At 33.1% G+C, this 13,559-nt stretch overlaps 1 protein-coding gene across 1 annotated transcript; it reads left to right on the forward strand.

Annotated features, from left to right (window-relative positions):
* The first annotated feature begins 3,149 nt into the window (after positions 1–3,149).
* LOC108469955 (probable LRR receptor-like serine/threonine-protein kinase At5g10290) lies at positions 3,150–11,211 on the forward strand. Its single transcript, XM_017771089.2, has 12 exons — positions 3,150–3,795; positions 4,921–5,063; positions 5,836–5,968; positions 6,096–6,167; positions 7,405–7,548; positions 7,664–7,735; positions 7,927–7,992; positions 8,189–8,259; positions 8,372–8,512; positions 8,940–9,281; positions 9,605–9,999; positions 10,704–11,211. Exons 2-12 carry the CDS (start codon positions 4,997–4,999, stop codon positions 11,016–11,018), a joined length of 1,818 nt encoding a protein of 605 aa, XP_017626578.1. The 5' UTR covers positions 3,150–3,795; positions 4,921–4,996; the 3' UTR covers positions 11,019–11,211.
* Positions 11,212–13,559: the final 2,348 nt, after the last annotated feature.

Below are 13,559 nucleotides of genomic sequence, written 5' to 3' on the forward strand. Positions count from 1 at the left end.
GGTTGAGGAGGCATGTTTTCCCCCAACCCGATATATACGTCATCTCTGACAAAAAAGCCTTTGGGACCGCATACACCATAGGTATTATTTAAGACATGTTGCAGAGAACTACCATAGACAACACGATTCCGTAGCTCAGTGTGCATAAGTGAACAACATGGGTATGTATTTACTACTATTTCAATTGTTTGATATTTAACCGATTAACAGATGTTGGGCATATTAGATTAACTATTCACTTTTCTTGACAGGGTACAAGTTCATAAAACATCATTTCCATGAAATGTTGGAAAAATTATAGGCAATTAACGGTGTCGGGGCGGGGTACCTCTCTGACATACCTTTAATCGGTGGACACAATCGTATGATAGGGGTCTACAATATGGACAAATGACGATAAACCTGGCGGAATACATCAATTCCCTATTGAAGGGAACACGTTATTTTTCGATATCCTCGGTTGTTAAAGAAACATATTTCCGTTTGGCTAAACTTTTTCCAAAGCGAGCAGAAAAATATGTTGGATAGATGAAGGGTGGCCAAGTCTAGAGCGAGGACATAATGAAAGAAATTGGGAAGGCTACAACACAAGTGAATTGTATGCATCCAGTGTGTCACTCGTCCGAAGGCCTATTGCTTCAGGTTATAAAGTTCGGTAGACCGAACCAAGGTGTTGTTAAGGGAGCATATCGTGTACACTTGAGAGAACGGACCTAAGACTATGGGAGATTTGATACACTTCATTTTCCATGTGCTTATGCAATTGCAATATGTAACAATCATCGTTTGGATCACATGAGCTTTATGAATGAAGTGTACAAACTAGAACACATGTATAACGTGTGAAGAAACTTATTCCCACCGGTCCTAATTGAACATATGTGGCCGCTGGTATCAAGCGTTCCATTCAAGTTGTTACCCAATAGATCATTGTGTCGTAAACTAAAAGGTCGATTGACATCGACTTAGATACACAGCAACATGGATATGCGAGAGAAGGCAAACCAACCGAGGTTTTGCTAGTGATGTAGGAACCTAAGGCATACAATGCTGTCATGTCCACATTAACAGGATGACATAAGGACAATACCCTATTAATAGATTTATTAAAATTTTAACCTATTTATTATTTTTTAAACTACAATCTATTTGTTTATTTTTTCATTCATACTAAAATTTTGTTGTAATTTGTAAACACATTTTTATTATAACACACAAATTAATAAAATATACAACTCTATTTCATTGTTCCCGTGCAGACTTGATTTAATAATATGAAATGACAATGACAACCAATTTTGATGCAAAAATGATATTAATTCAAAAACATAAGAATGTACAACATCAATACAATAAAAACATTTCATATTCATTTAAAATTTTACATAAGAAGCAAAATAAATAAATCAATCTAATCCCTGATTAGAATGTGTGCCAAATCAGGTATAACTTGGTAGAACAATGATCTAAAAGGTGTTTGTGACACTATCAGTGTAAGGGTATAACTATATTGTGTCTCGTACATCGATGACATAATGATCGGACTTTCGATCGGTGCCCCAAACATAGATGACCTATACATTGTTGTCGGCATCGTCGTCGTTTGAAACGTCAATGACATTGGCAAGCAATATGTCAGGGATAAAGGTCCAAAAGCAAAACCTGGCCTCTTCATATGTAGTTGCCTGCCCCTCGCCTCTTCTGCAGGTAGATATGGCTTGTCATGGATCCTAAACCATGACATGTACTCCGGATAGTAGGCTAAATTTAGAGCGAAAAGTGCCTCGTAAGTAGGTAAAAACTCGTACCTATTGTTCCAAATGTTGATATATTTCTCGTGGAATGTAGGCCAATGCTAATTTGTTCTCCCTCGCAAGTTGATATGATGTAGATCTTTAATATCTTGGGGTGTTGGTGGAATCATTTACCTAAACTTGAATTGCTGCAATACTTTATCCGACTCGTGCATCTCCACAGTAGCATACACGACCAATTACACCTTCACGTGCTAGATGTTGGGATTCACCAAGAATTCAGACGAGATGCATTCTTGAATTGTCAGATCGGAGCATGACGTCTATTTAAACTATATTAAAATAATAAAATTTTTAGTTATATATAAACTACTAATTTTTAAATTAACTACATTAATATTATATAATTCAAATTTTAAAAAATATATACCTCCGTTTTCGATCATTGGTCTAACAGAAGCGGTATATCTCGAAGCTTATTCGATAGTCCCATGTAACTCGGCCCATGGTTTCACGTATTGAAATAATATGTTAACGCAATAATTTAAAATTTAAAAATTTAATTATAATAAATATATTATCTAAAGAATTTTACTTTGTTACAAGTGAGAATGTATAAGGGTAGTTCGCTCAAGGGTGTAAAAATAGCAACCGGTACTACACCCATAATTGTAGTAGTAGCATGCAATCACCAATTTTGATTTTTTGTGATTCTGTCATCCAACACATCTCTTAGTACAACGTCGCCAACACGACAGACCTTCAACTGAGTTAGCGAGTTTTAGAAGCCACCTTAAATAGATAAATTTTCGTGACTTATTAAATATTAGGAGGCCCTTGATAATTATAAGCGTTTTCTCCAATGATAAAAAATAGCCTAATCTAATAATTCTTTAAAAAAAATTGATAGTTTTCAAAAATTAAGTGAAGATGACAAACATCCAAATTTCCCCATTGTCTTGGGTCTCTCTCTTCCGGTTTTCTTTGCACAGAAGATGACAATAATTTGAGAATAAAAGAAAAACCATTAATATTTTAAATATTAATTAAAACATCTGTAATAACTTTTTGTGGAATTAGAATGGTAAATAATTATCAGTTTCATTATTTGATGAAAATTGAAAATGTGAAAAAAGTTAAACAATAAATTTATTTTATTTTAAATCGAAGAGACATTCTTTCTCTTGGTCTGACGAAAACAGAAGTAAAAATATTTTTTTTTATTAAAAAGAGCCTGTTTATCATTATCCATTAATTATTCAACAGTAATTTTTCTTTCTCTTTAAATTTTAATTGATCACCATACAATGCACAGACTCTTATTAAAATTTTTAATCATTATAATATTTTCAAAATAAATGAGATATTAATTTTCAGTCGAATTTAAATTATTCTTAAAAAATGAATACCACCAATAAATCATATTATGTTTTAAAATGGATGATTTTTTTTTTATTCCTCTCAAAAGTGATATGCATTCATTTTAAGGATTTTAAAATATTGAGTAGACAAAATGATAATCTGGCGGCGGTTCCAACCCTGTTTTTAGGCAATCTAAGCATGTGCTGTTTGAAGTTTGCTGTCATCTGTTTTATTAATAAATGATGTCGTTTTTCCAACATGGTTGAAGCAGCAGACATGGTTGAAGCAGCAGTAACCATGTAGCTGCACATTGTATTTCACTCCTTCGTAGTCAATTCAAAGTCACCTTGAGAGGAAAGAGAAAGAGTAATTATTGCAGAGTTTCTTTTTGGAAGTCTGTATATCCCACCCAAAGTAAAAAATCAATAGAATAATAAGGCTTAAAGGGAAGAAGAACACTGAGAGGAGATTGGAGAAGAGCAAAGAGCAAAAAGACAAATCTTGTCATTCTCTTTAAAGAATAACTCAAAACAAATATAGTATCTTTCCTTTCACTAAGCAAGTTGATTCCTTTTAATTCACGAGAATCAAAGTTTGATTCTGACTTTCAAATCTCATCATCTATAAGAAATGGAAGTACCCATCTTTTTATCTTTTCCAATCTGATTCCTTTCTTAAGGTAAGTTATATTCTTCCTATGTCCTACCCAAGGTGTAGTTTTTTTTTTTCGAGATTCTAAGATTTGGGTTTTGTTTACTGACTGACTTCTTATTGCTTTCCTGTCTGGATTTTTGGTTAAATTATTATTGTTATTATTATTTTTCTGATGTTGGGTTTTGAAACTTGTAACTCTATTGTTGAATTCCTCTATTCATTTTCTTTCAGTTATGTGAAGAAATTGGCTGTGCTTTGACTGCTTTCTTAACCATTTGTTTATTATTTTTTATTGTTTGAATTGGAATTGTCCTGGGGTAGTTCTGCATTTATTTGTAAAACCAGGTTTAGATGAATTTACAGTTTTATTGACATTATGTTCTATTTCACCATTCTTGAAATTATGTGAAGATTCTTTCTAATTTTCTCCTCAGCTGTCTCTAGAGTCTAGCCTAATATTGATTTTTCCTTTTCATGCATTTTGAATCAAATAAAAGAATTTTAGCATGCAAGAAAAAGACACTTTACTTGCTTGCGAGAGTAATTTTTCATGGTCTTTTGGGAACCTACACATTGGGTTATTAACCTGTTCATGTCTAGTTCTGTGTGAATCATTTTATCCTCACTTGTTTCCTGTTGGATTCTTTTTAGTTTCATACCCTCCATACTACCAAAAAGGAAGTGCTCTGTGAGACAAAGTCAAAAGTTCTAAGATATTTTTTTCATTATAAAGTTTTTGTTCACCAAACCTAGAACTTAATAAAAATGATGGTTGTGAAATTTTATAAAAAATGTTACTGAAATGTTGGTAATGAACCAAAAAGAAGAGAATTGCCTGCCATGCTGAAAATTCTTGATGAGAGTCAAGAGAACAAGAGGTGGCTGTTGTCCTTAAACGAAATTGTTAGTATTGGAGTTTTTTCTTTTGCTTTCTGTCTTTAGAATATTGATATTATTTCCTATGATGCTCTGATTCATGTGTGAGTGGGAATGAGCATGCTAGTATTTGCTTGTACTTATTCTGAAACCTGTTTTCAGATGTAGGATAATGTGTTCGATTTGGGCACTTTAGGAAAGTCAAGGTTTGAAGAAACAGCTGACTGGATTTGCTAATTGTGTTATGTGCCTTGTATTTACAATTTTTTTGCAGAGATGGAAGTCATTTGTATGCTCATAAAAGATTTTGTATTTCGTTGCGTTGATCATTGGGGTTGACGTTGCTGAAGATGGAATTTCTTCTTGGAATTCTTATATTCACTTACTTGCTCTCTTTTGTATCAGCTGATTTACAAGGTACATAGTTATTTTTGTTTCACATTTTTTCATCAAACATTTAGTCCTGAAGTTTCCAAAGTAAATTATTTTGAGGATTTCACTTAGTGTGTTAAATTTGATCGTAGACATTGCCCAAAATATGCATTTGTGCGCATGTGTGTCCACTCAAGTCATGATCTAATTAAAATTTTCTTAACAATAAATAATTTGGAGTTTTTATGATCTAGTTAATTTTCTCATAACACTATATACCTTGGAGTTTTGAGTCTTTATTCATGCTAAAGTATTTAGATGTGAAGGGAAGATACTATTCAGACAATTAGCTCAAACGGAACACAATAAGATCCCTGAATCATTTCTTCTTGCTCAATGAGACCTACATCCGTATTGTCCATCAACTGTTATCAGTCAGATTTGACTAATTGAGGCCTCTAGACTTGGCTGCTTATATATGTTTTTGATCAAACTATTTGACACTTTATTTCCTTGACTGAAATATGGCTGGGTTGAGTTTGAGATTTCTTGCGGAACTTGGGCTGATTTTTGTCTAAATAATGGTGATGATAATTGATAAGATCATGTGGTGCATAACCTGGCTTCTATATAGAGGCATATGGAGTTCCATGTATGAGTGCATGTTTGTGTGGTATACTGAGATGAAATTCCTTTATAACCATATTTAATTTCATACTTCTATGGATTTTAGGTACTAACCCTTTAGGTTTGGGTTTGCCGGAGGGGTTATTTGTTTGCTTAACTGGATTATAAATATCCAAATCATCTGTTTCAGGAGATGCTTTATTTACATTGAGGAGTTCGCTCCAAGCTTCACCCACTCAATTGGCAGATTGGAATCAAGATCAAGTTAACCCTTGCACTTGGTCATATGTTATGTGTGATTCTAGTTATAATGTTATTTCTGTGTAAGTAATCAGTGTACTTTATTTTTTTCCCGACTATGAAACATAATACATGATTTAGTTGTTCAAAGAGTATTATTTAGTTTTTCTACTTCTTACATTTGTACTTATATTGTCATTGTGCTTTCAGGACATTGCCATCCATGAACTTTTCTGGCACCTTGTCTCCTAAAATAGGAGTTCTGAGTACTCTTTCATCACTGTACGTATGGAGTTCTTCAGTCAAGCAGTAGATTTCAATAATATATGTTCTTCATGTGTAGAATTTTACCAAGGCTATTTTTCATGATTTCTAAATAATGGATGCGTGTTATCTTAGCTAATAGTGATAAAAAATCATTTCTATTATGACAATCTTTTATCTGCTTTAGGGTTAAACTAGATTCATTCTGTCGTTTAATTTGTTAGTTCTGTGGATTCCTTGAGTAGAGGCATCAAAAGGCAGCTCTAGAAAGCAGGATAGTTATTAGGAAAAATAAAAGGAAAATTCTGAGATGTTTCTGCCAAATTCCACATTCAAATCCCTTAATTGCTAAGGCTACATCAATAAGAAGCTGAAGTTAACGTAAAAGGCCCTTATCACTAATTTCTTAGGATTGAGAACAAAAAATCCTTGTTAACAGTATGTGAACCTTACTTATAATCATGATTACGTCATGTTCCATACTCCTTATTGATTTATTTTGTACCGCATTATATGATCTATGTTCTTTTGTTACGTTCTTTTGTTACGGGGCTGAAAGTTCTCATTCCCTGGTGAAATAATTTGGATATTTTTATAAAATGAAAATTCTTAGAACAGTAAATAGCTTAATGAAACTTAAAAATGAACATTGGTATCAAGTGGAAGGGACAGGTTTCCACCTATGATTTCCGATTCCATAGGAGACCATTTACGGCCTTACCGTGCAGACTTTGCTGCTGAAGCTACTGATGCAATGCAACATTTCTGTATTGCGAGCACCCGCTTATTTGCCAAAGATCTTCAGTTTATCATCTGATGTGAGATTAATGCATCTTGCCATCTTCATTTGAGTATTTTGGCATGAATTTCTCCCTACCCAATCTTGTGTCGGTCTCATCAGGTGCTTCATATCCTGTCTACAAGTGTTCGGTGTCAAGTCACAATTGGTCCATTTTACCTGGCCCATTTGCCGAGGCACTCAGCATGGAGTTGAACAGTCAAGGATTGGCTTTGATGCAAGCTGCGTGTATATTGTTTTGTATCTTTGTATTATTAGAAAATCCATGTAGTAAAATGTTAGGATCATATATTATCACTAATTAAAGCATAGACTGAAATTACAAGTTCCTGTTATTTCCAATTTCATATTTGGTCAACATTGTTGAATTGATTACTCAAGTGTATGATCCATTATAGCCTTGGGGTGAATCTTTTGTGTTAATATATTTGTGTTGTGTGCGTGTTTATCATGCAGCACTTTGAAAGGATGTGGTATAACTGGTGAGATACCAAAAGAGTTGGGGAACTTGTCTAGCTTGACCAACTTGGATTTGGAAAATAATCGTTTAAGTGGAGAAATACCCTCTTCCCTTGGTAATCTTAAAAATCTTCAATTCCTGTAAGTAATACAATTTCTATTATATTTAAGGGTTTTATTTGCATATATATATATATATATTTTCCATTATATTGCATTTATTCATTTGAAGGCATTCTTTCTTTTGCTCAAGCAGGATACTGAGTAAGAACAATCTTAGTGGGACTGTCCCTGGATCAATTTCAGATCTTCCAAAGTTGATCAATCTGTAAGTATCGGGTCACAAATGGTAACTGAACATGTTGGAAAGTAGCATTTAATTGAATAAACCTTTTGTTTCAAGTGAATCAGTTCATGAGTTTCCAGTTTTTAAAGTTTTAGACTTGAACAAATATGAGGAATTAATTCTCTTTATACTTTTTAAAGTTACTGATGGCATGGTTGAACTTGTTTCTGCAGTCGACTTGATTCAAATGATCTTAGTGGTCAAGTTCCTGAGCATTTGTTCCGCATTGCAATTTACAAGTACGGCTAACTTTGATTAGTTTGTTTCATTTCTTATTTTAATAAAAAAGAGTTACAAATATTGTTAATGATTCAGTCATTTTATTTCTGTATATTTATCTCCTTTTTCCCTATCTTCAACAGTATGTGTGCACACACCAGTCACAAATATTTATCTCAATGAACTTAAGATGACATAACTTTGTTTTTATTTCAGTTTTACAGGAAACAAGTTAAATTGTGGTAAAAATTTTTCTCACAGTTGTGTGTCAAGCGGAAATGGTTCAGGTTGTTGGATTAATTATTTTGACTGAATTACATTGTTTTACGATGTTCAATGGTTTCAAAGCCACCGTATTTATTCACACCATAATTTGACCTGCTATCTCTTTGATTCCAGGTTCTTCGCGGAATCCAAAGGTTGGAATTATTATTGGAATTGTTGTGGGATTTATAATTCTGCTTTGTGGTAGCTTGCTGTTTTTCCTGTTCAGATGTAGGCATAAACGCTACAAGGGCGAAGTGTTTGTAGATGTTGCAGGTTACCACTACCTTCAATACTTCTGAATGAAAACTGGTGGCTGATGGTTTTTTGTCTATTTTAAATTTTCTCTCTTCACATTTTGTATTTCTTTTTAAGTCTTGTCTCTGTTCTGGGTGATCAAACAGTTTCTTCGTCCATAGGGTGATTTATACTCCAGCTCAAGGTTTTGTTAATCTACCTCAGGTTTTAGGCCAGTGAAATTATATGAAAGGATTAATCTTAGATCAGTATGTGGACATGACAGTCTGAGCTATTTACTTGGCTGAATTTCATGTTTTCATTCAGATGTTCATCTATCAGAACTGATCAAGTTTGCTGTTCTAGGAAAGCTATATATGTGCTTATGAATAACTTTTCATCTTTTGGCATTGTACATTATATGCTTATAGTTTTGTTCTGAAACTCCTTAAACCTGCATGATCAGGTGAAGTTGACCGAAGAATTGCTTTTGGTCAATTGAAAAGGTTTGCTTGGAGGGAATTGCAGTTGGCTACTGATAACTTCAGTGAAAAGAATATCCTTGGACAGGGAGGTTTCGGAAAGGTTTATAAAGGTGTGCTTTCTGATAACACAAAAGTTGCAGTTAAGAGATTAACTGATTTTGAAAGTCCGGGAGGAGATGCAGCTTTTCAACGTGAAGTTGAGATGATAAGCGTAGCTGTTCACAGGAATCTCTTACGGTTGATTGGCTTTTGCACAACACCGACAGAACGCCTTTTGGTTTATCCATTTATGCAGAATTTAAGTGTGGCCTATCGTCTTCGAGGTACTCTGTGAGAATTTTATTTGGCATGACTTCTATTACTTATTTAAATTCTTGATATTGAGTTTCTAAACGCAGTGTATCTTTCTTAAAACAAACCTTTCACTAAATGTTGAGATACCTTTTCTTTTGGCCACAAAGTAATGAGCTTCTAATGTGAATTTTTAGTATGAACCCTTGATGGCATATGTAAATCTCACGGACATGTTTTTGTCATTTTCGAAAATTTCTACAATCATTGAGCTATTTTTATTTAATTTCTTTTTAAAGCATTTGGTTATAGGGGCCTTCGAATAACGTACGACTATTATCTGGAACTGCTGCAGAACTCAAACCTGGTGAACCTGTTTTAGCTTGGCCTACAAGAAAAAGAATAGCACTAGGTGCAGCACGTGGGCTGGAATACCTTCACGAACATTGCAATCCTAAGATCATTCATCGGGATGTGAAGGCAGCTAATGTTTTATTGGATGAAGACTTTGAAGCAGTTGTTGGTGACTTTGGACTTGCGAAGTTAGTCGATGTAAGGCGGACAAATGTTACAACTCAAGTTCGTGGGACGATGGGCCACATAGCACCAGAGTACTTGTCCACCGGAAAGTCATCAGAAAGGACAGATGTTTTTGGTTACGGGATTATGCTTCTAGAGCTTGTAACAGGTCAACGTGCAATTGATTTTTCACGCTTGGAGGACGAAGATGATGTTTTGCTGCTTGATCATGTAAGATAAACCCAATTTATTACTATCTTGGATTTTGTACACGTGTCTTTCTCCTATTTCTTTACGTGCTTGATTTGGTACACTTTTTCAAGGGTAAGTCTAAACAAACATAATGTAAAATATTGCAGCCATCTGACCCTTTCAGTTGTGAATGTCAGTTTTTCGTAATTGACTCTCATTAGAATGCTTCTAGTGTTTATTTGGAGTTGCAGATGCCTTAGTTAACCATATCATCATGTATATCTTATGAGGATGCAACTTTAGCTTGGTTTTTACATTAGTTAATTAATTCTCATCCGTGCCTAATTCCATCAAAGCTGATTTAGCATTACATTTTGGTATGGACATGCATTCACAAAAGGATGTTGAGGTTGGTGGTTCAATCTAATTAGTGTTAAACTGTATGGGAGGTCTCGTTTTTTTGTTGCGATGGAATTTAATTAGTTTTGTTGCACTTTTCAAATGTCTACTGAATCCTAGTCATAATCTATATTAATCGAGTAATGTAGGACAATGGTATGTATTTGCTTGCCTTATCTACTTCCTGTTACATTGGTCTGAAATAATGAAGGAGAATCTTTATGCTACTTTTGAAAATTGTGCGATTGATATGTGGAGTGCTTACTGTTTCTTATGTTGTATCATTCAAGTCTAACATCTTTTTTGGTTTTGTTCACTGGATTCCATACTCATTTATCATGAAGGTCAAGAAGCTGGAAAGGGAGAAAATGCTCGATGCTATTGTTGATCGTAATCTTAATAAAAATTACATCATGCAAGAGGTAGAGGCAATGATCCAAGTTGCACTGCTTTGTACCCAATCTTCACCAGAGGACCGTCCGGCAATGTCGGAGGTAGTGAGGATGTTGGAAGGAGAGGGGCTGGCAGAGAGGTGGGAAGAATGGCAGCACGTTGAAGTCATGCGTAGGCAAGAGTACGAAAGAATGCAAAGGAGGTTCGAATGGGGAGAAGATTCCATGTATAACCAGGATGCAGTTGAGTTATCAGGCGGAAGATGAGGTACAGAGTTGCACTTTGCTTGTTAAAAACCATGTAACATCCGAGTTTGTATTAGTAGGTGTTACTAAATTAATGTTTCATTTGGTGTGGAAAACTATAATTTGAACAGTTATAGGAAAATCCTGTAAAAGAAAAGGGGCAAAAATTGGCATCATGTTTTTATATCAGATCCTTTGTATTTGTTTATCATAACTCCTGTTTCCAACATGTTTTATTCAAACTTTTATGCATGTCTTCATGGCTGAACAAAAGGGCATGCTCTTATATTTCCGCATGATGCATAAGAATATTGAAAATATTTCACAATTTTACCAATCTTTCAAAGCCAACTTGAATTTTGTGCAACATATATGGCTTTTTGGAAATGGAGTATTGTTAATTTTTAACCAAATTAGTAATGTTAGGATCGACCCGATTAAGCAACAAGTAAAAAAAAATAGCGGAATAAGTTGAGAAATTTAACATAAATTTAACGTGGAAAAACCCCTTCAAAGAAGATAAAAAAACACAGGTAAAGATAATTTTACTATAATGGCAAAAGAACAAAGAGTGCAAAAGATGGAGATAAAAACTAAACCTTGAAAACCCGAAAACAAAGAACCCTCAAAACGTAAACACAAAATTCTCTAAATGTGTTATGAGTTCTAATATCTAAGGGGTGTTTTTTCTAAGGTTGTAAAAGAGGCTATTTATAGTTTAAATTCATAGGTCAAATAATAATAATATAATCTAAACTAACCAGTATTTGATTGAAACAAATAAATGTAATTTAACTAGAAGATTATTTCTCAAATTTGACTGAAATAGAGTCATACTTAACAAGTAAAAACCTCAAGAGGGTAACTATAGTGAAGTAAAATTAGAAAATTTAAGAATTTCTTTTAGGGATTAAAATGAAATATTATAAAGCCATTTAAGATTTACATTATAATAATTTATTTATGTCGATTTCATCACATCCGTATATTTCTATTATGTTTATATGATTTTTGTATATATTAATATTTTTTTATTTAAAGTATCATGAATTTTATGTATTACACATTAATAATTTATTCTATGTATATTTTTGCATGTTTGTGCATGCATGTCATGCATTTCTTGCTTATCATGATTTGAGTATTTACAGTGATTTAATTTAAAGAATAATTTGTACTTTGACTGTCATGTTTATATTGAGCATCACTTCATCCTATATTTTGTATAATTTATTGTAGAGACTCTGTTTAAAGGGCAAAATGAATATATTGTATTCACATTTTATTGTGTATAAATTGTTATGATCTAATTTATTTTTGTGCTTAATTTTATGTAAAATTTGATACATTTGGGTATCTATATTACGTTGATGTTATTTTTGTGTTATTTTATATTTTAATTATTTTCACTATTTTTATCATATCTTAATTTATTGTATATTTTGTATTATTGTTATTTAATTTTAACTCTAAGTTCATTTACTTGAGAATTGAATCATTACATTATATATACTTTATGAATTATATTAATATAAAATTGTTATTCAAAACATCATTCTAATTTTTAGAAGAGTAGCAAGGGACATGATTAACTCAAACTGTGATTTCAAATTAAAAGCAAAGGTTAATAAAGAGTTTCTCAAATCGAATAACATTTTTAAATTGGGATTTTAACTCAACTTAAAAAGTTAAAATTTTAGCTTTTAACTTTTGCAAAAGTGTTTTTTTTGGTTGAAATTATCCTAATTAAAGAAGTCTAACATGCTTTTACTTTATAAATCTTGTCTAAAATGAACATTTCATCCTTAGCCAAATGGTACGTTAGAGGGTGTTAAAAGGCCACTTTTCCAGTGCTTCTAAGGCAACATTGCAGTAATTCCAACTTGCACTGTCAATCCCATGGTGCTGCAAGACACATCTTAAGGAGGCAATTGAATTGGCTATTTGGAAGGGTTACCTAAAGTAATATTTGGCCCAGTAGCCTTACTCAAGGGTAGGTTTTATGATAGAGAAGCAGGTTACCTAAAGTAATATTTGGCCCAGTAGCCTTACTCAGGGGTAGGTTTTATGATAGAGAAGCAGGGCCCTCTACAAATCAAAGAAATGATAGGGAAAGGGGTAAGTAGCCTATGCAAGGAGTGATAGACATATTGGTTGAAAGCAACACTAAGTGGGCCACTTAAAACTCTAAACAAAAGGCACATTTGAGAAACATTATGTGTAACAGTCCCTTTTTGGTCAAATCAAAATAGTAGTTTTAAGACCACAAATCTAAAGTCAAAATATTTATTTTATTATTATTTTAATGTTTATAGCATGATTGAGTGATTTTGTGAAAATCTCATTAAGAAATTTTATCATTCGAATGTTTAATTTGATAAAAAAGCCTAAATCGCGTAAAGAGTAAAATTTGAGTTCTAATAGCTAAAGGTGTCTAATAGCTATCGAACCGTAAAGTTAAGGTTCTTATGTGTTAATTAGACCATTTTAATAGTAAGAGGACATTAATGGACATGAAATGGATGAAATGAATGTTTTATCATTAAGGTTAGTTTGGTAATT

Source organism: Gossypium arboreum, chromosome 11, assembly GCF_025698485.1.
Source record: "Gossypium arboreum isolate Shixiya-1 chromosome 11, ASM2569848v2, whole genome shotgun sequence".
NCBI lineage: Eukaryota > Viridiplantae > Streptophyta > Magnoliopsida > Malvales > Malvaceae > Gossypium > Gossypium arboreum.